Source organism: Melozone crissalis, unplaced genomic scaffold, assembly GCF_028551555.1.
Source record: "Melozone crissalis strain CALT ecotype California unplaced genomic scaffold, PUWL_Pcris_2 ptg000026l_1, whole genome shotgun sequence".
In the NCBI taxonomy this organism is placed as follows: domain Eukaryota; kingdom Metazoa; phylum Chordata; class Aves; order Passeriformes; family Passerellidae; genus Melozone; species Melozone crissalis.
In genome coordinates, this window is record NW_026535804.1 from 8895699 (window position 1) to 8921829 (window position 26131).

At 45.3% G+C, this 26131-nt stretch overlaps 1 protein-coding gene across 1 annotated transcript in view; it reads left to right on the plus strand.

The window, feature by feature from the left end:
• Window positions 1–6739, plus strand: part of STXBP4 (syntaxin binding protein 4) — a 63577-nt gene extending 56838 nt beyond the window's left edge. Inside the window, exon 22 of the mRNA XM_054278851.1 lies at window positions 6338–6739. Coding sequence (XP_054134826.1) covers window positions 6338–6440 — 103 coding nt within the window. The 3' untranslated portion in view covers window positions 6441–6739. The remainder of the gene's footprint in view (window positions 1–6337) is intronic.
• The last annotated feature ends 19392 nt before the right edge of the window (window positions 6740–26131 follow it).

The following is a 26131-nucleotide window of genomic DNA, read 5'->3' on the forward strand; positions in this document are numbered from 1 at the left end:
ACAAGGGTTTAATTGGTTTAATCAAGGAATAAATAGCAAGACTGTCTTCTGGGGTTTCACTTTATATCCCTCAATCTTTAATTAATACTCAAGCAAAATCTGCAGTCTCGGAGGGAAACACAAGAAACATTTATGTTGCCTCAGGACACAGCTCCATGAGGTGACAAGTGCTCTTGATCTTATTACACCAGTAAAATTAAGGTCACTGACATTTTCCAGGACCTGCCCAGCATCTCCTGGGGTGCTATTAGAGGTTGCATGTTCCTTTTGTAAGAGGGTACAGGCTTAAATGAATTTTAACAAAAAAAAGGAAAAAGAAAAAAGTTAATGTTTCCATTCAAATAATCCTATCTTGATAAATGCAGTGCAAAAACCCTTCTCAAGCTGCCTTTAGGATTCACGTCTGGTATCTGTCATCCTTAGATGCTCTCAGGATTGATTGATTGATTGATTGATAGATAATACTTGCATCAATGTCACTCAGTTGTTTTATTTTGCTCTAATTGCTTACCTGCTAAATTAAAATGCTTTAGTTACAGCTCAGAATAAGTTATTCCTGGCAGATCCTCCCAGCATTTGCTCTTCAAAATAGCAAGAGTTTTCCAGTGCTTGACAGCATTTAGTGTCTGCTTTGCAGCCCCTGGCCTTTCCAAAGGCAGACACCTTGGCTGGTGTGTGCTGCCTCCAAGAGCTGCACAAACAAAATATGAATATACCAAGTTTAAATTCATAAGGGACAACAGCAAAGTGTTAAAAGCACTGGCTCTGGAAAGCTGAGAAATAGTTTAAGTGCATTCCTGAAATGTGTGAGGTGCAGCACCAGCAGCTCCATATTATATTTAATAGAGTAATGGAGTGATTTAGAAGCAGGTAGAGATTTAGGGCGACAGAATTGACCCACTTGCAGCATTTTGGCCATCCTGTCTACCAAATATTGCTGTATTTATCTAAACTCCACAGCCATGTGAGGGAGCCAGCTGCTGCCTTGATCCCATGGACTGCCTTCAGGAGCAGCAACTCCTGGAACTCTGCTCCATTGTGACCTGCTCTGATGGGGAAGGGTGATTCTCCTTCCCTGCCAGGATCTGAAGGTCCTTAAGATGCTGCTGCAGGCTGGGACAGCTCCACTGTACTGCAGGATCTATGTTTGATTATATATTTTCTAATTATACAACATTTCCAAATGTGCCCAAGGAATTCTGATCATGGCTGAAGAGAGTTGCTTTAGAGAAGCATGAGAATAAGAGCTGAGAGCCTTCTCTGAGGTGGGAAATTTGGGGCAGTGGGTTTGAAAGGGATAAAGGATCCTTGCAAAGCAAAGGGCTGTCCCAGGCACCAGGGGAGCAGGAACAGAAGGGCCTGAAAACAAAAGCCAAAGGCAGTAATTCCAGCGAATCTTGTGTGGAGTCCAGCACAGAGTGACACAGAGGCTGTGCTAGAGCAGGCAGGGAGGAGGGAAGAGCCTCTGCATGGAGGATTAAGTTTCAGGACCTTCATTCAGAGGCATTGTTCTTTATTTTCCTGTATTCTGGCCCTCATTGGCCTCCAAGCCAGCAGTGCCCAGGCCTGCATGCCAGTGGGTAAGGAGGGAGTGAGGAGCTGGTGTTGAGCTGGTGTTCCCTGCCCTGTGGCCGATGGCACACCCTCCTTCCACAGCAACTCCAGCCCTTCCCACGGGGAGATGTGTTCAAGTGTGAAAACCACCAAAGCACCACGTGGAACAGATTCCTGGGTAGTGTAGAGCACGTCCCCTTCAAACCCATTGCATCTACATCTCACAGTGCTGTTTGCTGCGTTCTTTAATGAACATTGCAGTGGCAATGAAGCACCAAAGGGTGAAGCTCCCAGGGTGGGCAGTGTCCCTGGCTCAGCAGCCCTGGGGCCACCAGCCCTGTGCAGAGGGCAGGAACAGCTTCATCAAGCATCAGTAGTGAAGACTGGGAAATCAAAAAAGCAAAGGCAGATTAAAAGTTTAGTGAAGTTACTGCAATGGATTACATGGATTTAGTTTATGGGGTATGCTCATTAAGGAGGAAAACGTGGGGTTTGTGTTGTTTTACATGAGCAGAGTTTCGCTTTCATCTTCCATACTGCTCAGTTTGGTGGAGAAGAACAGGGCTCATCTGAGGCCAGAATTTGGCATTTTAAGTTCAGATACAGCTAAATCCTTTTTGGTCCCTAATGAGTAATGGTCCCTATTCATTAGGAGAGTTTGACTAATTGCTTATGGTGGCATCTCCTCTCCTGAACTGATCCCAGACAAATGGATCTTGCACAAGGTGGCTCCTTTTAAAGCTCAGGAACCCTGGTGCTGTTGAAACATTGAGCCAGGTGTTGTGAATGTCATCTCATATCAAAATAAGGGAAAAAAAACAACTTGCAATAATTCATGTTAGGTTTGTAGGGCAACATCCTGCACTGAGACCCACAGCACTTGTGCTGTCTGCAAGACTTCACAGTTCCCTGTCAGGCTCCAGATTTTGGCCCTGGCTGGAGAGCCCAATTTAAGGTGAAAAAGATGTCTTGATAATGCTTAAAATCTTTTTTAAAATGTGCAGATATTTTTTCCAATAGCTTTTCTCTGAATTTTTGAGTTATTCTTTCCTTAAAAGATTGTCTGAGGTTTTAGTTTTAAAAGAAATAATTTTCCATGTGAAGAAGGAAGAGCCATAAGGAGAGTAATTATAATGGCATTTGAAATAATCCGCTACTATTTCTTTGCCAAAACATCCCTCTGTGCTCATGTTTTGTTTTCCCAAGCTCTGAAATTTGTCCTGCAGTTTGCTAATGTTAAAAAGACAGACTAATCTACTGACATATTTCCAGATCAAATGTTTCTGTTTTCTAGCAATAAATTTGGCTGCCCTCCGATAGCAGTGATTTGTTTGAAAACCTAAAAATCTTTAAATGTTGCTAATTGCTCTGAAAATGTTAAATTAGACTTCTGAACAGGAACATTTGCAAATGGAAAATGTTGTACATTTAAACTTTGTAATGCTGGCTTTCCAAATACTCCTTTAATATTCAAATCAGTTGCATCAGTTAAACAAAACCTGTGGTAGATTGGGACTCCCTCTCACTTTTTATTGCTGGCCCTAACACACAAATCAGAGAGGATGTATTTCTAATACAAGAATGTTCTCCAAACCAGTAAATCTGGGATTATCTCTTCGGACTGATTATGTCAAAGCTCTTTAGTCACAGCACTTTTGGAGAGCTAAAAATAAACAGCAGCAGGGTTTATACATTTATTCTCTACCTAAATAATCTGCACGTATTGTGTGTGTCTGTCTACAATGTGAGACATGGTATCTGGACTTAATGTTTATTTATAAGAGCTCTTTTCCTAGGAAGGATTTTGGCAAAGGGTTTAAGCCAAACTGTCTTAAGAGAATTGCCCATGGGATAAAGTCTAGAGCAAGTTGAAAGGGGCTGGGTTCAAACCAGAAGTGTTGGCAGCAGCAGCTTGACAACAGAGCAAAACTTTTGGGCCCTGTGCCTTGAAAATGAATGAAAACTGCTTCTTTTCTTTCTTACCAGTGATGAAACAATCTTATGCCATCAAATACACATAAAGGTAACCCAGATTTCAGTGCCACAGTTTTGCACTGTTAAAGACCTGGAGAATTTTGTGCATTTAATTTGCGTGAGAGCAAACTGAAGTTCTCAAAGCAGCAGCAGGAAGTTGGGCATGCTGTCCTTTGCCTCCTGGCCCTGGAGAGTGTAGGAGAAAAATCTTCTGAAGAAGAAACACTTTACAAAGAATTTTTAGTTGGATATGTCAAAGATCTGTGGATGCCTTTCCATGTAACTCTTGACTCCTGTGCAGTCCCTCCCATTGCACAGGGTTGATGCTGCATGCTCAGGAGAAAATGGAGCCAGGGCTTCAGGTACACAGCAGGTCAGGGCATGCTACACGAGGAAGTAAAATGGGGAAAAAGAAAAATATTCTAAAATCATTTTGTTCTTATTTAAATTCAGCAATGGATTGCTCAGAAATGGTTTGATAAAAGTAGGCAATATAAACACTTAAAATAGTGCTGGAGGCAATAATTCTTGCATTGGCAGAGCTGGAATGGATGGAATTCAGTTCATTCAGCACCTGTAATTCTGCAGTATTGGAAGAAGTGCTGTGTGTTATACCAATAAATCACATGCTGGGACTTCAATTTGGAGCACATCTCCAATACTGAGCCTTATTGACTGAATATTTTAATTGGGAAACAAGGCATTTCCTGACATTACAGAAAACATTGCAGAAATATGCAGCAAAGATACTTTTCTGAGTATATTTACAAATGTAAATATATTCATAATATAAATATGAATGCATACATTTCCCTGTGTTGTGGAATAATGGGAACAGTGTTCTTGGTTGCACAGACTTTATTACCAAGTCTCTCATAAAACATTGTAAAACAACTCTTTTCATGTTCATGTTGGCTGTCACCTGACTTTCTAAAGGTAAACATTGGAAATGTTTGGCAAGTTGCTCTTATTCCTAGTAAAAGAAGTACATTTGCTTTCTTAGAATGAAAGAATTACTGTTCTTAAGAGTGATCATTGTCTGCTGCAGTGTATTTTCTGTAGGAACATGTTTTTAATTTTTCCTTTTGTTTTAATGCCTGTGAAACTGATCCTACAGCCACAGTAATGCATATTTTTGTAACAAAAGAAGGAATGGAGTCCATCCAGTCCTGCTCCCACCAAAAGAGCACTTCTGAACTGGTTTTACACATAACTTGAGCTTTGGGGTTTGATTTTGGGGTTTTTTTTCTTTAATGTATGAGAATAGAGGGTATGGCCTTTATATTCCACTTTGTCTTCCTTGTGTGGTCCTTGCTCAGGCATTGCCTCAGTTGAGGTAGTGCCTGAATTCACACATCACCTGTTCAGAGCAGGGATTTACATGAGGATTATATTTACCTTTTGGTGAACACTATCATCCTCATCACACCCAGCTGATTCTAAGCCCAGTGCACTCAGCTGAAAGGTGTGAGTAGTCTGATCATGGTGATGGGAACAGTGACCCCAAACCCATCACCCAGTGTAGTGGAACACGGACTCGAATTCCTGCTTCACTATCTCTGTTCCTGTACTCAGTTATTCATGGGAGTGTTCTCACACAGGGAAAGACAAAACCTGTTCTCACTTGAAAAGGTAAATCCAGAGTTCCTCTTCAAATTTGATTAAACCAGCGCGCCTGGAAAGTGAGTACAGACCTGGGCTTTAGGGACACTGTTAAGACATGTGAGAAGAGCCATTTGTCCTTCATGGCATTTATTATACCTACAATATTTTTCAGCTTGTTCTTGTAGTGAACTTATATTACAAAATTAATCTTTGCGCTGACTTTACTATAAAAGCTGTGAATTTATTAGCAAGATTTTTTTTTTTTCCAAGTGAAAAGAAGCTATTTCCTTTCCCAAGAACACATTATTCCAGAAGGGAGAAGAGGCAGTGTGTTGCCCACACACAGTATGGCTCACATGCACACACCACTCACAAGGTGTGCAGTGTTCTCACCACAGACTCCAAACCTGTCCATGTGTCTGTCCTCACTAAGCCCTGCCTGGGCTCTTTCCATTCACACAGAAGCTTTCCAGAGACTATAAAGCAGCTTAGCCTGCATGTCAAGTGTAGGGTTTAAACCTTAAAAATCAGCACTGATGCACTTTTATTCTGTGTGTAAAGGCTGTGGGAACACGTCCAGAATTTGGGCTAGAGGACATGTAAAAAACATTTTTTTTTTCTTTTTTATTCTTTCTGCAAGGGGAATTAGTTAAGGATGCTAGAATAGTAATCATGGAGTTGTTTGGGTAGAAATTATTTTAAATACCCCCTCATTCCAACCCCCTGCCATGGACAGGGGCACCTTCCACTATCCCAGACTGCTCCCAGCCCCATCCAGCCTGGCCCTGGACCCTTCCAGGGTTCATGTTCTGGGGAGCTGAGTGTGTTTCTACAATGGGATTCCACATTTGCTCAACTTCCCCTTGACCACCCTGCCTCCCTCAGGCTGTAACCAGTGAGATGGCCATGGTAATACCCTGCTGTGTTAATTGTCTGCAGCTGCAGTAATTAACAAGAAATGTCACCAGTCTGTGTCAGGAGTCTCATACAAAAGCATTCTCTTTATTGCAGTGGGAATTGGAACCTCCAGTCCAAGTTGTGGCTCTCTGCAGACTCCACGTTTTGTTTTTAGCCAGAAAAAGACAATTCTGTGTTTGAAGGTGTCATAATGATTGCTACAACTCCAGACCCCAGCTGGAATTCCTTGTTTTGGGATGGGGAAGCCTCTTTGGGGTTGCTGATAGCATTTCTTGTTGGTTTTCAGCCACGTGACACAGACCACGTCCTGGATCCACCCCGTGACGAGCGCCCTGAGCTTGCTGTGCTCCGAGGAGGAGGAGGATGGCATCAGAGACCCCAAGAGCTGAGGACAGCTGTGCACACAGAGGAGTTGGTCTGGTTTTAGTCCCTTAGTGAGCAGATGCACAGGTTTTAATCTACCTGCTTTCTAGTGTGATGTAGTAGTAGCTGGTGACATTTCTCCTCATCAAGCTGGAGGAAGTTCTGCTGGTTTTGAGGCGGGTTTGTTGATGTGTGCTACAAAGGATGCAGGTGCCACAGAATCAGTCTCACCTTAGGGCCCAGTCCCACCTTTTCATGATTTCCCCACGGACCCATCATTTCCCTGACCTGGAGCAGAATTTTCCAGGTCAGCTGAAATTTTCACAGCTCTGAGCAACTTGAGATTTAAGGTGGGATCACTGGTGGTAGATTCCAGCTGATGGTTGACTGAGAGATGCAAAGTGATGTGAGGCTTTTGAACCAAGGTTAGTGAGAATAATGGGGATAATTTAACTGCAAACTCATATTTCTATGGGAAAAATCTTCAAATAAGTTTTGCTACTAGAAATTTAGTGATTTATTATGAATATTGGAGCCCTGATGACTTTTTGAACAAATACTTACTAAGATTGGTTGTTGAGATTTAGAAAATGTGTCTTTGATAAGTTGTCAAGTAAAAAGAAAGTTTTCATAGAGGACATCATAATCTGACAACAATATGAGGCAATATGAAAATTATTCTACTTTTGTACTCTGCTAAACCGATACAGACACACATCAAATACTTCAGTGGAAGCTGTGAAGTTTCAAGTACAATGAAACCTGTGAAACCACCTCCAGGATCAGCAGAAATCAGTCACCTCCTCAGAACTGGTCTTTTAAGTGGAACAAAATCATTTTGTACACATCAGTGATGTTTTAAAGAGGATAAAGAAAATGATGGGGGGTACAAGTTAATGAACAGGTTTCTGTGTACCTCAATAGCACAGGATATTTTAAATCTCATTATTCACAGCACAATGTCTGATGTCAGCTTTGTCAAATCTTTGATTCTGTGCTGCATTTTTCTGGAGGCTCTTTCTGTGTGTGTTGTGTATATAATGGTGGGTGTTACTAATGAATGAGACAGACCTGAACCTGCAGAAGCACCGATGGATATGCCGAAGGAAATCTCCATCTCTGCTTCAGTCCAGGAGGGAGAAGGGGATTGTGGCACCGTGAGGAGGGCACAGGCTGCAGTCACATTTTTTCAGGTCTGTCTTCAGCAGGTGTGGCATTGGAGTTAAGAATCTTTGTCCTCTGAGGAATGAATATGAAAACCAGACTCACTCTCAGTTCTGGTGCCTTGACCATGCTCTCTGTCCTCAGCAGTGCAGAGCTGTGCCAGGTCAGGCTCCCTGGAACAGTTGATCCTTTTGAACCAAAATAATTCACCTTTTTTTGAAATCCAAGTCAGGCCTCTGAATAGCAGCCCAGTAATCTCCTGCACTTGGCCAGAGAGCTGGAGAGCACATCACCAAATGTTCCTCCTGAAGCTCACAAAAGAGGCCTTTACAGGCTTTGCAGGAAGTAGATGTCAGGGTATATTGAATAAGCAAATAGGAAAAATTTGTTTTGTACTTTCAACTAGGTCAAACCCAAATTATCTGTGAATCTACACAGGTGGTGTGGATTAGGGAAAAAAAGCTTGCTCAGCAGACCTACACTAACTTACATTTCTAAGAAAACTTCTCCTAGCAATAACACATGAATGGTTTAGCCATATTTGCTCCAGTGGCTCCTGCATGCTCCAGAGCCTCCTTTGTGCTCCCAGAGAGCTCAGGCCAAAGGGACAGGGCACGTGCTTCAGTCTCAGGCTTGGACAATCCAGAAGCATTTTGATTTAAACCCCTTTTCTCAGAATGGCACAGACTCATGACCTACAGAAGATATGTCATCCGAATTCCTTGTGGTGTTTGCTGTAGTAGTCATTTGGATGCTTTATGGCAGCACTTTCTGTTCCTCCTTCAGTGATGCCCAGCCTGCACACAGATTGCACTCCCCAGTGCTGCTCAGGAGAGGGTTGAGCCACCACTGTCCCTTGCAGCCTTGGGGAGCAGCTCCTTAGGGCTGGGAGGGTGGCTCAGGCAGGCCCTGCAGAGCAGGGAGAGCAGCTCAGAGCTGTCCTGTGGATCAGCTGCAGGGCACAGCCCTGCACGTGCTGCCCTGCTGCGCACGGGGACAATCTGCCTGCTCCTCTCACTGCCGCCTCCCACACACCCAGTGCGGCACAAACCTGCAGCCTCGTCCTCTCTCTCTCTCTCTTACAAACTTGCCTAGAAATTAAAGATGTTAGAAATAGATCTCTGCATCTCTTCAGCTGCTCCAGTGAGCGTTTCCCTCCTCAGATGATCCACCAGTTCACATTCTCTGGGGTTGAGAATACATTTTCTTACCTACCATCTCCAAATGTTCCAACCTATTTTTGTACTCTGGTATACTTGTTTCCTAGGTTATTTCTCTTGATCTCCCCTTATCTCTTCCTTTATGTGAAATAGTTTTGTGAAAATTATTTTGCTTAAGCTGAACTGTGTATATTGAGAAAATGATTCTAGCATAACTTGGAACAGGATTTGTAAAGAGCAGTTGTCAACATATGCAGCACTGTAAACGGCAAATTTTCATTTTTATTCCTGAATTTAAAAAATTAAGTGGAAAAGATACTAAAGTGCATGTGATAGCCTTTAAATTAATAAAACTACACCTTTATATTGTAATGAATCTGTCCCACATTCTCCATCTGTTGAAAAGCCTCTTGTAACAGACTGCTTTAGGAATGGTTTGGTTCATTCCTGACACTCAGGAGGTGCCTGGTGCCACTGAGGTAAGGAAAGGAAAATCCTTTAAGAAAAATATTTGTGGTTGTGGAACAGGCTGGGCTGTGCAGGGCTGACTGTGGGCACGACTCTCCAGGAGCTCAGGAAATGCTGCTCTGGCTTGGCTTGTGAAATGTTTCATTTTCTGGGAACTGATGGGAATCCTAACCCTCAGCTCAAGACACACAGGACTCCAAACCAAACTCCAAAATTCAGTGGCCTTTTTGCAAGTGCTGCTCTGAGTGACTTTGGTGTGGCTCTATTTTAGGCCAGCTCAGGAGCCTTTGTTGAGTTGTGTGCTCCTGGTCCTTGTGTGTTCCCAACACTCCCCACTCCAAAGGAGTCACACCAGTGACACCAGTTCAGACTGGCACCTGTCAGGCCAGGCACTGGGGCCAGCTTTGCAGAGATGTTTAGCAGCTTAAACATGTTCGTGGAGTTAATGGGAATTAGGCACCTAACCTACTTAGATGCTGCTATAAATGCTGCTAGGCATGTTTAGGTACCTAAATACCTTAGTAAATCTTTCCCCTGGCTGCTTGCAGTGATAGTGCACCAAAAATCAAATACCAGTGACTAAAGCCTCACCTTTGTCCTCTGTAACCAGCTTTGCCTTTCCCTGAGGATTCTTTTCATGTAACACTAAAAATACCAGCCAGCTCACAGGTTGTACCATCCAGGCTCTGCTCATGTTTTCTGGTGGCTTGATTATTTATTGCTCATTCTAGATTTTTTTCCACCAACAATGGCTGATGTTGGCAGGGATTTAATAGGTTGGTATTTTCACAACACTCATCTAAGATAGGATATTTTATTACAAGATAATACAGGTGTTATTTCAGTTATTTTATTACAAGATAATATGCTGTTTACAGCAATGCTCGAGACTCCAGAGAATTTAGTCCAGCATTTTTCCAAAGCACAGATAAGCTGTGTGCTTCCTTCACCTGAAGAAGGATGTCTGATAGAGACATTGAACTGCAGCTACACAATCCTTATTATTTACTGAGGGCTCCAACAACGGAGGTTGCTGCAATGACCCCTCATCCTGATGAGGAAGAATGCAATTTCTCCAGCCAGTCACTATGGGGAATTTTGGTTTCATTGTTAGGCTTCTTGGCTAAAAGCAAACCATGAAAAATCAGTAGTTTTGATGCTGTTTCACATAAGTCACTATTTCACCCTGACCCCCAAAAGCTACACTCTGATCAGAGCTGTCTTCATCTCCTCTCAAGTACCCTGCCTGTCAGCTACTCACAAGGCAGTATTTCCCTGTGGTCCAATTATTATTATCATCAAGAACTATCCTTGCTCTTGTATGTGAAGAGAATTCATTAAAAAATGATTGAAATGGAAAAAGAAATAAAATTATGTTTCCTGCCTGAAATAGAAATGTAACAATAACAGCACTTCTATGGGAAAGAGAAAGGATCCAAGCAAAGTATTGGGGTTCCTGCTGATGTTTTCATTTTCACTCCAAAGGCTGGTGATGCGTCCCTGTTCCTTTCCAAGCCCACTGTTCCTGAGAACAGCAGGGGCAGGGAGTTCTCCAGGGACAGGGGGATCTCAGGCCCTGGCTGAGCTGCACATTTCAATCTCCAGGCTGAGCCCTGGGGACCCATCCTTGGGGGTGTCATTGGTCACTGTGGGGCTCCCACGCTCCCAGCCACAGACAGCTGCTCATCATGAGGCCATGGCACGAGCAGGGGGGGCCAGGAAGAACCTGCCTGGCACTCCCAGACCATATTACACCATCCATGCAATGCAGAACTCCTGTAAATAATAAAAACACAGAGGATCAGGAAATAGGCCCCTAACTGTTGAAGAATGCCTGTCTTGTTACTTGGCTAATTGAAAGATGCAACCAAAAGGAATTTTGGTACTAACTGAAAATGTGTAAATGCAATTATCTGTTACTCCTTTCTCTGCTCAGCTTTGGGCGTGCAGTCCGGTCCCTTGAGCCTAAACTCTCCTGTGCTTAACCCATTCTGGCTGCAGATGCTGAAGCAGCACAGTCCTGCAGGCTCTGCTGTTTCCAATAACCACTTAGAGTCCTGCAGAGAATGATACAAAAGCAAAAAATGAAATCAATAGTAAATGTTCACTAACAGGAAAACTCCTGTGGCTGGCTGAGGGTAACAGAAAAATGTTTTACTGCTGTGCTCAGAGGCTGTTCGGTACAAAACCCTCAAGTCTGTTTCAGGCCAGATTTGTTATTGTTGCTTGTCCCAATGTTTTGGATACACAATTTAACCCACTTACAGAAAACTGGAGGAAAAGGCCTTGGTAATTTCACCACATCCATAAAAATGCAGGTTCTCGTTTATAAGAAAAGTCAGTATCATCCTGACTATGTTCTGAACAGCAGCTGTGGCTGCTCCCAGGGAGCTGTTCTGGGCCAGGGACGCTTTCCTGGAGCACGGGGGGAATCAGCAATTCAGCTTCTGATGTGGCTGAGGGAAATTACAGCTCTCCAGGCCAGGAGAAGGGCTGAGTTCCTTTTTTTGCTATAGCCAGAAGGGAAAGGGCTCTGGGGCTGGAGTGAGGACAGGGACACCCTGCCAGGGGCATCACCACCTCCATAAGAGCTGGATCCTAGGAAGTGTTACCAGGGGAGCTCTTCCTTGCTCTGACAACTTTTAGCTCATCATAGTGGAAAACGCTGAATCCAAAAATGAGTGTGCTCTGCAAAGGCACCCACAAGCTGTGGCTGCTGGCAGGGAGGTGCACGAGCAGGGATGTGCAGAGCAGGCTCTCATTCCTGGCCACGGCTCAGCCTCCTCCCTCTGTGCCCACTGCACCCAGAAATTGTTCTTGGATCCATCCATCTCTCCTGCCCTGGCCAGTTCTGATCCTTCCCCTGGAGCAGAGCAGTGCTCAGCTCTCTCTCCCTGTCACTGCCACCTTTCCAAGGGAAGGGCTGCAGCTCTAAGAGCTCCCAAGTGGGTAAATTGAGTTTGCAGTAATCCCAAATACCTGAGATAAGAAGCACAGCTCTGCCATGGAGCTGAGGGCTTTAGAAGCAGGGAGGCACAGGGATGGATGTACGTGCCTCATGTCGTGTCCCTGCCAGGGCTGGAGCCTAATTGGATTTCACAAATGTGACTTCTGTGCCTCTTGATCACAAAACCAAATTAAACCTCAAGAACTTCTGAATAAATCCATACCTGAAAGTTTGCCTCAAAAAAGAAAAAGTCTCGTTCCAGCTCTTCCTCCGCCTCAGCAGGGAAACAAAATGAAAACTTTGGAACTATTGCTTTAAAACAAATAAGAGAAGCAAACCACAGCCAGCAGATCTGAATTCCTGAGTGCACTGAATAAAATCAGTCATGTGATAATGATGGGATTTTCTAGAACACCTTTTAGGCATGCAATTTCCACATTAAATCTATTCAGATGTCCCTAGAACATCTGCTTCTTCTGTAAAATGGGAGTAACTGCCACTTTTTACACTGCACTGACAGCTACAGATAAAAGCCTGGTAATTGCTAGCAGGAGCTACTGCCTAACCAGAGATTTTCTTCAAAATTAACTTGCCAAGATTTTTAAGACTATTGCACACGATAGCCCTGTGCCGGTTCACACAGCTCTGGGAGGTGGAGTTCGTGTTAAATTCTAGGTAACAGCGGGATTCAGAGAGATTCCAGCCTGCCTTGAAGGCAGATCAGACGCGGCTGGTGCTTGGAGCCGCGGCAGCAGAGGGAGCAGAGCAAATCCCAGATTTGCTGTTAATGTGACCTGAAATCAGCGGGAGCTGCTTTAGCACGTGGGTGCCATGGGATGCTCCGCTTCCCCCAGGGAGACACCGGAGCACCTGCTAAAACCCTGGGCAGCCCCGAAAGAGAGGAGCCCTTTATAGGCACTGCCTGCCCGGGAAGAGCCACAGCTCTGCAGCAACACGGTCCTGGCTGCTTTTCATCTCCTCCCTCTCTGCCTATGTTTATTCATGAGTCAGGGTGCAGGAAGATGAAAAGGCTGCTGGCAGACTTCTCCCCAGAGTCTCCACTTGGAATTGGTAGCACATTTCCAGGGAAGCCTCACTTGTGCTCCCAGCAAGGTTGATCCTCGTGGGAATGCTGTCGTTCCTCTGCAGCTCTCAATCAGGCAAACACTGTCATCCATAGTAACATTTTCATCCAGTAAACCTCATCTGCTTTGGTGAGATCCAGAGCTGGAGTGAGACTTTGCTGCTCTTGAAAAAGCCAGTATTTTGATGGATTAGGCCAGTGCCAGGCTGTCCCTCTGATCTTTACAGCAGCCACTTGAACAGCTGAAAACAGCACCTAAAAACCAGGCACACAGGGCTCAAGCAGAGCAAGCTCTGCTACAGAAAACCCAGCTGACATCTTTCTTTGTGAAAGGGAATAGCAGCTAGTGGAACAGAAAAGAGAAATCCATGCCTGAATGGAAGTGACACTGGGGAGGACTTCTGAGCTCAGAATAGCTCCTGCCATGCTCTGTCACGGCCTCACTCCGTGAGCCAGGGAGAGGCTGCCAGGGTTCTCAATTCTTGTAGACAAACTCCTCTGCCTGGAGAGCCTGCAAACTGGAATAAAAATCAGTCTGATTTTTGTAATTTTGAGGGGAAGTGTTAAAAATATTAAAAAGAAATCACATCTCTTGTTAACTAATATAAAACTGGAAAGCCTAATGGGTTTTTCAGTTGATTTCAAACTCCCATCAGTGTTGTTGGTGCTGCTGCTGTATCACAAAGGGGTCTCTGCTGACAAGTTTGTTCTCTAAACAAAGCAAAACCACAGCATTTTATGTCTGCAACCACAGTGTGTGTTAGTTACAGGGTCCTCTCCAATGAACTTTGCATGTTTTACTTTTTATTCAAATTTACAAGCACACTCAGACGACAGCAAGTCCTATGTTTATAATAAAGCCAGTGTTCCCTTTTCAGAAAAGCCTTTTCAGTGGTATGGATCACCATAGGCCCTTTTCTGATCCTTATGCCACAAATAAGACATTTCCACAGATTTCTTTGAATTTCAAACGCAGTCGCTGTGGCAGGGAGCTGTAGCAGCTGCGTTGCAACAGTGAGAGTGAATTGTTGTAGTAGAGATTACTCAAGAGCAACTAATCTTAGCATAACAAAGCCTTTGACTGACTTCCAAAGGACCTCAGTGCAACTCTTAAGTAAATCAGTCTCACCTACTCACAACACAGACCAGTCAAGGTGTTCTCTTGCAGGACAGCATCTCACAGTGTCCCTGTCCCAGGCTGGACCCCCACCAGCCACGTCCATCACCTGCTCCGAGGGGCTGAGGTTGGCTCAGCTCTCAACAACCCCCAGCACCTGTCAGGATCAAAAACCCCAAACCCAGCTGGGGTCTCAGCAGCTCCGTTTTCCTATGAGGAGCATTGTAAGAGGGTTTGTGCAGAAATCTGCAGTGACTGAGGCTGACTCTGATGCTGTTACTGAGCAGACACTGCCGAGCAGCCTCTGAGCAGCTCAGTGAAGGGGCTTGAGCGATGGAGGATCTTCATCCAAAAAGATGTTACTGTGAGGTTCAGAGAAGTCTAATGTACTGCTGTAGGACTTCCTACTGGAAACAAGTACCTGGCTGCTGTGTGGATTGCAACCTGTCAGTGTCAGAACAGACTTTGTTACTTTACATATCTAAGAAATCCCACAGTTAACTCTGGCAAATACTCACCTGGCATACAGGCATGAGTATCTCTTAAGATCCCCCCTACCTGATCCTACAAGGAACAGGGACAAAGAGAGGGACACAACACTGATGAAAACTCAGTGACTTTTCCAAGGTCATGCAGCAAGTGGTGGCAGGGGTTGGAGAGCCAAGGTCACCAGCCTGGTGCTTCCAGCCCTGCACTGAACTGTCTCAATAAGTGAAGGCTCCAGATCAAGTGTAAAGGTTTAAATTACAAGAAATTTTTATTCTTTAAAAACAGTAGTTAAAAAAAAAGTTTTTAACTTTTTAATCTCCTGCTCAAGAAAATAAAAATAATAAGACAATATGAACTTGCAGAAAGGACAGGTTTTCCAGGAAAGAATTTACACAACTAGTTGACAAGTCAGTTAGATAATGACCAAGATAAAATAAGGATGCTGGATATCTGAGCAAAGCATCAGAGAAATATTCCCAAAATCTTGTCTAAAAGTCTGCAGCAGCTGACGTTTTGTTTCTGTTGCATGGAAGCTTCTTGGCCATGGAGGCACTGCCCTGCCCGATGGCTCCAGGACAAAGAGGAAGGATTTCCCCAAGGAAAAGAACAATCCCCGAGTTGTACAAGCACAAATGCAGAGCACTGTGAGGGGCTGATTGTGCTGAATGGAGCCAGCGGATGGGACTCTGTATCCATGGCAGCTGGGGAGGTGACTCACGGCACCACTATAAATACAAACTTGCCTGCAAAGAGCTCACGAGTAAAATCTGCATTTGTACTGCGTTTGCACAACAAGCTTGATACACCCGGCATTCCCAGGGCATCCCTCAGGATGAGATACTGGTGTGGAACAGGAGAGACCCCGCAGTGCCCCTGCTCTGCCTCCCCTTGTCCCAGCTGGTGGCACTCGGGGACATCGCACCCCGGCAGCGGCAGCACATCACGGGCTGAGGATCGTGCCATGCCAGCCAGGAGGGCACCTGGGTACAACTGCAAGAGCTCAGCTTTCAGTAATTCCAAATGTTCGCTTCACTCAGGAGCAAGCCCCTGGCAAGGGCAGTGCCATCGGTCACTAAAACAGAGTGATGGCACAGGAGGAAGAGGTAAATGGGCACATGGGACAGCCATTAAACAGCTGCACACCACCTCACCTGGGTCTCTCCTGGGAAGGAAGAACACAGCACTAGAATGTCTGAAAGTTCCTAGAAGGAACCGCAGCCCTCGTAAAGCCATCGGGCAGAGCTCTGCTGGCAGCCTGGAATTCGCATCAGCAAATTGTTCGGGAGGTTTGCGCTTGCAGAGGAGACTGCAACTTGCCTTTGCCTAGGGGAAAAGGCAAAAGGCAGCGTCCCCAAAGTGACAGAAGTGCCACTTGCCTCGGAGCTGGGGGCTCAGCGTCCCTGGGGCGGGGGCAAAGCCGTCTGTGGGTTTCAGACCACGCTGCTCCCCCGGCAGAGGGAACGGGGCTGGGGACGCCCCGTCCCGTTCAAGTGTTCTGAACACTTCAGCCCAACAGCACTGCGCTGATGAGCCTGAGTTTGTGAGAGGGGCAGGGTTTATTTTGGGGTTTATATTCATTCTGTTCTGGCCTGTTTCATTGGGCTCTTGGCTCCGGCTGAGCGGCGATGGGTGTGAGCGGGGAGAGAGCCGCGCTCAGGCTGCTCTGCACTCAGAGCTCTTTAAGAGATAGAAATAGGACTTTTAAAAAATATTGTACCGAATTCTTAATGATCTTTAGGAGGCACAAATAACGCTCTCATTACAAGAACCTTCTTCTCTCCCCATTGTTTAAATATCCCCCTGGCTCGGCAGTCAGAAAGCTGATTTGGTTCAACACTTTTAAAAAAATGCTTTGAAAGAAATAGTGATAGACAAGCACTTCCTCTCCATTCAGGGTCACAAAGCAGATGAAATCTCACTGCTCTGGTAATTTTTTGCAGGTGTTATTGTATGGCTTGAGATTCCAATAAAATGGAAAGATAATCAAATTGGAATCCTATTAGCATGTACCTTTTGTAAGGTTAGCAATTTCACAGTATATTAATTTTTTCCTAGATTAGTTTAAATGTGTAGCAGCACTTGATTTAACAGAGCTGCATGGGCAGACAGTATTTCAACACTGTGAACATCTGTTCCGAGTTACCGAAATTCCAGCTCAAAAACAAATATTTCCCCCATAAATCAACCCAAACATTATTCTGAGTGTTGTAACAGATGCAAAACGACTCTGGCTCCCTCTGCCCTGTGGTTTGGCTCTTTCCTTAAACTTGATGTGAATATATTTATTTAAACACTTCAAGAAAAACACACATGAAATGGCTATTTAAGCTTCCTTGGAGTGTGTCTGATGTTGGTTCAAGGTTTATGGTCAGTTGACAGACTGCCTCATTAACGACAGATTCTATTAATTAGTGGAAGCTCTGGTTACAACTTTGCAGATAAACCTGTTCTGGAGCACCACTTGAAGTCCCATTCAAGTGTTCTGAACACTTCCAGTACTGATGAGCCTGAGTTTGTGAGAGGGGCAGGGTTTATTTTGGGGTTTATATTCATTCTGTCCTGGCCTGTTCCATTGGGCTCTTTGCCCCCATTGTTACTGCTGCTGGTCATCTGTCATGAGCTAAATGAATCAGAAGAGGTATTGATTTTTCTGGCATAAAGAAATGAGATTTGTTTATTAAACATGAAATTTGGAAAGAGGCTTTACAAGAGGGTTCCCAGTTAATGGTCTGAGTATGTGAATAAAAATGTTTACTTAGGCAGAAGCAGCAATTCCATACTTTGAGGTGTTTAATTGCATTAAGCTTCATATGAGCAACTGGGATACAAGATTTATTTTTTTTTTAATAGTTTATATGTAACAGCTCAGCCAGACAAAGAGAAAACTGAATTGTGGTACCATAAACTCCTGTATAGAGAAAAATCCTTTTAGTTCATCCCTCCTTGCACAAAATACTCTTTGGGGGCAGAAACAAGGCCATGCTTTGAGGATGACATTTTGGAGTTGTTAATAATTTTCTGTCTTAAATGCTTGGAGAAAAACAGTGTGTGTGGACTAAATATAACCCTGCCTTTAGTGCTGGTTGGGAAATGGGAGTCCCAGGCCAGTTCTCTCCCACAAACAATGGGAACACTGGGCCACAGGGAGACAGGAGGAGAGCAGAGGGAGCACTGCAGGACCCAGGAGGCTGTGTCAGTCAGTGGGAACCACTCAGGGAGTTCAGCCATAAGAACCTGCATTATTCCCTTGAAAGGATGCCAAAGTTGTTATGAAGTTGAGGGCCACATTTTCCAAAGGCAATTTATTAATAAGGCATAGCAGTAGAAATACTAGGGAGCTGCAGATATGTAAACCTGCATAAAAATGTGCACTTTGTTCAAAATCTCTATTTGTAAAGAGATCAGAACCCATTCTATATGCAGTAGGCTACATCCTTCTATGGCATTATACATTAGCTTTATACATTGTTAATTAGACCTAATTTAGGCCTCAAAAAAATCTCATTAAAATTCTGATTAGTGCTGTTGGCAAGCAGCCATCTAAAAAGCCTCTATTTCTTTCTTTGATAAGTTTGAAGCTGCTATAACAAACAGTAAAAATAAGATCACAGCCTTCTTTCTCATGCCAATCAACATAATGTATTCTCCAGGTCAAAGTCATTTAAGGGAAAATACAGGAGGAGGACATCTTTATCTCCCTGCATGGATGCTGTCAGGTGGCTGTAGAAAAATAAATGTTTATGCCCTTTGGCAGTTAAAAAACCCAAACAAACAAAAAACCCCAAACCTAAGAAACTTGTTATGAAAAAGACAGTTTAAAGCCTTCAAGACTAACTTACTCTGAAGCCAATTAAGTAAGGGTTTTTTTTAAAGGTTTAAAAAATTAATGGGAATAAAAATATTACAAAGCTGGTTTAATATTAAAACAGTTCTGTCTGATGTTTTCTGCAAAGCTTACTGCCTGATGCTTTCCATACAGCTTGTAGTCTAAATGCCTGGCCAAGAAAACATACAGACAAGAATATCTTTAGTCCAAATACAGTCAATTATGCACCCACATTGCTGCAGATCAGAGCAGATAACTTTAAAAGAAATCATGGCATAAAAAAAAAAGTCAAAGGCAGAACAAAGCAACAAACAATAGCAGAGCTGCTCTGCTTCCTTGTGCCTGTGGATGTTGAGGGGTTGTTAAGATACAGCTGCCAGCTATCACTGCATTCATCTCAATTAACTTTCCTTCTGATAAACACCCAGCCATGCCACTGAAATCCAGCCTTAGTATTTCTATCAGTAAAGCTGCTTCTGAGTTGGAATATACATTTTTAAAAAGGTCCAACTTACTCTGTTTTTCAAATAAAGTAGGGAGATAAACACACACAGAATCCAGGCTGCATTAGCCTCTGTAAGACAGTGTTCAGTCTCTGTGTTGCACTGATATTTGCATAAGCAGGTTTTCAAAAACCTGGGAAGCCTGGTAGGCTGATATTTAACATATTCTGATATGATATGGCAACTAGTTACCAGCTGAAATTCCTGATGAGAGATTTAAATAGAACAAAATGGGCCATAAGAGAGGTGGTGATTTAGCAGAATGCCCTGGCTGGGTGTACCTGGGGTACCCACAGGGCACTGTGGGCTGGCAGCTGTGTCAGGAATCTGGTCAGGTACTGCATGGAACTGAGAGGGGGAGTGCATTAAAAAAGAGGGGGAAAAGAGCACCCCCAGTCTCAGAAACAACATTGAATTAATCTAAACCTGCAGGACAAACTGCATACAGTTAATAAAGTGCATTTCTGCACTACTTGCTGCTGTTACAGTAATTCTTTCATTAAAAGACATAGCATGACTTTAATGCCTTTATATTTAGAAGCCTGATTTTTGTCTGTAGGAATTTTCCCAGTCTTCCACAGAAGGTCAGGCTTTCCTGCCAAAGATAAGAAAGGTTTATCACATTTCTGAGTTCTTAATAATTTAAACCCATGTGATTAAGAACTGGTCTTTGCTTTCTGCATTTTGTTTTTTCGAGAGGGAAACCTGGGAGCAAGGTGGATGTCACAGAATTAATCAGAGAAAGAAATCCTGAGCTTAGGGCAGCCTAGCAAGCCTGAAGCCCAGGGCAGCAATCACTTCAGTGACTTTGAGACAGCTCGTTGGAGAGCACGGGTTTGCAGTATCAAGCTGTACAGATCCCGAGCTGATAAGCCCATGCATGTGGAATTCTTCAGGCGAAATTCTGCCTGACCTTCCCCAGCACCGTGCCTCCGGCAAGCTCTCTGAAAGCAGCCATTTGAAGTCAGAGAAATCTGGGTCATTGACTTCAATAGAAACTCTGATTAAGGAGGGGATGATGCTCAGCTCCTGTACCTTTCAGTCCTCCCTTCTGCTGCAGCTCTGCCTGGGGATGGGCTGCTTTATTCTGTGTTCGTGGGTGCTCTTCTGTCTCCAGTAAAACCAGTGCCAAATTCCAAAATCAAACAGCCTGAGCATGTAAGAACAGCTATTTCTAAACTGTCTTTTTGCAGCATGCAAGCCAAGAGTGAAAAAGGAAGGGGAATGGAGAGCAGAGGAATAAACGGAAGGATCAAGTTGTTTTTCCCATTGGCACCAGCTGGGAGTTGTCCTTATTGAGGGGAAGGTCTGACTGAAAAACGGGCCAGCTACTCCCTTATCTGTTGTCTCAATCCAGTTCTGTCATCTGGCTGCTTACACCTACTGGGTCTGAATAATTTGCCAAGGCACCAAAGGCACGAGGTGCCTGGAATGGCCTTGAGAGTCTGGTTAATGCTTTACAGGGGGAAGGCTGCTTTAAAAAGCAGAGCAGAGTTTTGTTCCAAAACTGCAGTCATCACTGAGAGCCACACTTACTGAGTTCAAACCAGGTCAGCTGCCCAGGCAAGAACATGTATTTGATCTACCCTGTCATGGTAAAGGCTGCCTGCAAACTTTGGCAGAGAAAATTATTAATCTTTCAACTCACAGCATATAAGCAATGACTAGTAATGCCTATTTTTCTGAGAACTGGAATGCCTTTTGGAACCACCCCAGATTACTTAAGAGAAGTTCCTCTGCCATCACCCAAAAGCAGTTCCAAACCTGTCTCTCCCACATTCAATTAAACTTAAAAAAAAAAAAAAAAATTAAAAAAAAGGCAGGAGCGTGGTTCATTCAACAGGCATTTTTTGTCTTGTGAGGAGCCCCAGCAGCTCGCTGAGGGGACAATAAATATCCATTTTTCAGTAATTCAGTGCTGTGGGTAGTGGCTTTCACTTGGAAAGCCAAATGAGGCTCTGAGCAGCACCTCTGTGGAGGGGAGGGAGCTGGGGACAGGCATTGCTCCTCCGTGTCTTTCGACCTTCTCTTCAAAAGCTGCTGCTCTCCAGCTCAGCTGGGTGTGGATATCTGAGCGTTCTCATGTGGCTTTTCATGGCCCTCCACGTTCTGCGTCACACAGCTGGAAATGCACTGCCCTGAGGCCAGCCTGGGAACTTGCACTGTTTGGGACAAATCAGAGCTAAAACAAAGGCTGAATCATGAGCCTTTTCCAATTCCCTCCCGTTTAGTTTTTGGGGGGGTTGTTTCTTGGGGTGTTTTTGGTTTTGGGTTTTTTTTAAATTGTTTTGTTTGGTTTGGGGTTTTTGGTTGGTTGGTTTTCTGTTGGTTTGGGGTTTTTTTTTGAGCATCTCAACTCAATCCTCTAATCCATTATTTCAGCTCCCAAAGGGCTGAAGTGGAGATCCACTCAGTGGATGAACCAGTGGGTATTTAAGGTACTGTAAACCATTTGCTTTTTCAGTCTGTCCTGTGCCTTGACCCGAACACTTGTTCTGCATTATTTATCCTCTCCATCTTACAGCTTGTTCTCTGCCCGCCTACTTTTGTAACTCTTTTCTCCAGACAGAACATATTTAACAGAGGAATGAAGTGACAGGGGCAGTTCAGCTGTGACCATACAGATACCTGACTAGAAGCTTTCATCTCAGGTTTGAGATCTCTCACTGCACATGCAGTACTGGCTCCCATTTAACCCTGAGAGAGAAAGAGAAAAGCCTGAATTCTTCAGACCAGTATGTATTTAAATACACACAGAGTTCTAGATCATAAGTTTGACTGTACAGTCCCTGTCTCCAAGCATGGCAGTGGGTGTCTCTCCATCTATCAGTGACCACAATTCTGCTGAGCCATGATTAATGCATCGTCTTCCTGCCCCACTTTTATCCATGCTTATGGAGAAAATACAGGTAGGTGCCTTGGAACATACTGGCCAGATGGATCACTAAAATACCCACTTTTACTCCAGCTTTCTGTATGCAGATAAAAACCTGCAGTTATGTTTCCAGGACATATTTCAGAACAGAATTCCCAATTTCCATTACAGGCTATGCCAAGGCAATGTATAAGAGAATGGGAACTGCTGCAAAACAGAGGAGAAAATGAATCTCATGAACCATGCTGGAGATTTTTACCTAAAGCCTGCAGTCCCTCCTTTCTAAAACGAGTTTAAAATAACTTGGAGTGGAGCGGGGGTGGTTATTGGACCTTCAGCAAAGGGGCACGAACAGATTGAGACCTAAGGGCAGGACTGAGTGCAGGCCAGGCCAAGGGTTACCCAAACGCGACATCGGCGCTCCCCGCTGTCCCCGCAGTCACGACCCGAGCCAGGTGTGACCCGCAGCGCTCCGTGCGCGGCTCCAGCGGGGACAGCTCCGAGCGGCAGCGACTGCCGGAGCTCCCGGGGGCGCTTCTGCCCTAGGGAGGGCTCATCCCGCACGGTGCCCCGGGGCCGACACGGGGACAAGGGACAAGGCGGCGGGCGGGAGCTGGGGGGACACGGGGGCGATGACGGGATCTCGGCGGCAGGAACACACGGCACGGCAGGGCAACGGCAACGGCAACAGCAACAGCCCCCGGGCAGGGCAACAGCAACAGCCCCCGGCAGGGCAGCCTCCCGCCTGGACACTCCCTTCCTCCTGCAGGACACCGCTCACACCCCCTCCCCGGCCGGATCCCCATCCCTCGGCAGGACAACTTCCCTCAGCAGGACCCGTGCCACCGGGACACCCCTTTTCCTATACGGACACCCCCTTTTCCCACACGGACACCCCTCTTCCTATATGGACACCCCTTTTCCCACAGGGACACCCCTTTTCCCACACGGACTCCCCCTTTTCCCACACGGACACCCCTTTCCCTATACGGACACCCCCTTTTCCCACACGGACTCCCCCTTTTCCCACACGGACTCCCCCTTTTCCCACACGGACACCCCTGCTTGTGGGGGTGGCGCGGGGGGCGCTGAGGGAGCTGTGCGCGCGCCCGCCCGCGGCCCCGCCATTAGCCCAAAGTAGGTCACGGCCCGCGCGCGCGCGCTCACGTGACGGCCCCGCGCGCGCTGCCCCCCGCGCCGCGTGACCGGCGGGCGGGGCCGGGGGCACCGTGAGGGGAGCGGGGTCGTGTCCTTGTCGCTGTCCCTGTCCTTCCCTCACGGACCCAGCGGTGCCTCCTCCGGCACCGCGGCCAGCGCTCTGCAGGTGTCGGGATGCCCGGGCCCCCGCCCCGCGGTCCCCGGGACGCGGTCCAAACCGGCCTCTGCCTGTGGGGCTCCGGCTGAGCAAGCCCCGAGCCCGCCCCGCAGCAGCCATCGGTGTCCCTGGGTGCTCGGGGACCCCGGCTGGGGCGGTCCAGGGCCCTGATCACCATGTGTACCTTGGTAGAAGGACCCCTGAGTATAAAGATTTTTCGACTTTAAAATGTAGATTGTCTTTGCTAAAGAAAATAATCACACTAAAAATAAAATAAAAAAAATCTTACGGTACATTAACCACTGGGTACTTGGTTTGAAAATAATTGGATTTTTCATACAACTGATCCCAGTGATGGAAACAACCATGGGAAATATAAATATTGGTTGAGGTAATTTTTTTTTAATAGGGCACCCATCAAGATCTTTTCAATACAAAAACTAAGCAGCTGCATAGTCTTTCATAAGCCATAAAATAGACATTTTATGGGTGAATGCTAAGCTAAGAACACATGCCAGAAATTGTATTGCAATTGGAAAATGGAGAAATTCAGGCAGTGTATCATTAGCTCTGTTTTGTCTTGGTTGACTTTACCTGGTGTGCACCATGTGGGGTCAGCCAGTGGTCAAAACAGCACAAACGAATTAGCGACCACCTTTGGAAAAGTGTAGCAAGTAAAAATCAGTAATTTGTGTGTACAGACAACAACATGGTGTCCTGACAGCCTGGAATTTAGGTTAATTGGGATGAAATCTGCCTGTGTAGCATGGCTGGAGTTAAATTACCGTTCCTGTTGTGTGAGACTGAAAATTACAGCTCCAGTACCCTGCTCAGGTACTCTGCTCAGCTTTGCTGGCTGGTCTGTAAATCAGGAAGAGTTATTTTGGCTTTTGCATCCAGGAAATTCCCAGCTCCTGTGTGTTGGGAATGCAGGGTCTGTAACTACACACTGTGCTCAGAGAGGCTTCCTTTTGTTCCACATTTGCACTGATCTACCTATAATTTACCCCATTCGGTGAAGCAGTGGAGGTTTCCTGTCCTTCTGTGGTGTTGAAAATGCTGTTTCTTTCTGTTGAGTTGGGTCAATAATCATAAAAACACAAGTAGTTGTGCTTAAATTGAGCTTCCACCAGTAACTAATCTTGTTACTGGTGTTTCCCAGTATCCCCACTACTTTTCCATCTTCTGTTCTATTTACTCTTCTTTGCTGCTTATCGTATCCCTAAATGTAAATCGTATCTCTATTTTTCTTTAGCAGCAGAGAAGAAACATTCTGTACCACATCTGCATATGGATTGGCAATCTCCCTAATCTTTGTGTCACTCATCTGTACCTCTGTAATTAAAGGTTTCCACTACCCAGCAATTTGGCCGTCTGAGGCAATGTTGGTACGTGTACAGTCATTTAATAATCCACACTTTTTTCCTTGCTTAGGTGACACCTAAAACTCCTGTGCTGCTGCTATCACACCCCTGCTCCAGTTGTGAACCGTGTGGCATCTGTGGCATCCCAAGGTTCTCCCAAGCGCTGCTCAGCCGTGCCCTGAGTCTGTTCTGTCACTTGTCTCTGGTTCTGCAGGGCCTGATGGTCACAATCCCCAGACTTCATGTTTTTGGTTGTGCCAGTGCAGTTTTATTGATTCGAGTGTACTTTGGACTTCCATCAGCTTGTTTTAGGCAGTTCATTTAACAAGACACCTAATAATAGATGATAGAATTATAGAATCTCATTATTTGGAAGGGACTGGCAAGGATCATTGAGTCCAACCCCTCTGCACAGACACCCCAACAATCCCACCCTGTGCATCCCTGAGAGAATTGTCCAAAGGCTCCTGGAGCTCTGGCAGCCTTGGGGCTGGGTCAGTTCTCTGGGGAGCCTGGGCAGTGCCCAGCACCTTCTGGAGGAATAACCTTTTCCTGATATCCAGCCTAACCCTCCCTGACACAGCTCCAGCCGTTCCTGTTTCTGGTCACACATGTAATAGATACAGCAGATACACAAGGGGAGAGCATAACTGTTCCTCAGGCAGCTTATATTTCTAAATACTGGGCAGGTTATGCACATAACTTATCTTTATTTGCTTCTAGAGAATATTTATGATTATTTATATTTGTTGATGGTTAAAAGCTGACTTTTGAAGAAAGAGCCACAAATAAACACAGATGGTAAAACTTTGGAAAATGCGATCCAAAAGAAAACCCAAATGAGAATAAGGGAGATACAGATGCCCACAGGCACCTGAAGGGTGAAGTTACTCTGGGCCTCATGCAGTTCTTGCACAGCCTGCACGGGCTGAAGGCCAGAGCAGATGGAAAGTCATCTGTGCTTGAATGAGGATCATGGTGAGTGGGGAGGAAAGTCCCATTTGAGCAAAAACAGGGCCTGGGAGTCTTAGTGGATGACAAATTGACCATGAGCTGGCAATGTGCCCTGGGGGGCAGTGGGAACCTGGGGTGCTTTAGGAAGAGTGTGACCCCTCCCTCTACTCGACCCTGATAGGCACATCTGCAATGTTGGTTCTCATCCTGGGTTGCTCAGGACAAGAGAGACAAGGAGCTGCTGGAGAGGGTCCAGCACAGGCCCAAAGATGATTTGGGGTCAGGAGCATCTCTTACAAGAAGAGTCTGAAGGGAGCTGGGCCTCTTTGGTCTGGAGAAGACTGAGAGGGGATCTCATCAATGCGTATAAGTATCTCCAAGGCAGGTGCCAGGAGGATGGGTCCAGACGCTTCTTGGTGGTGCCCAGTGACAGGATGAGGGAAAATGGCCA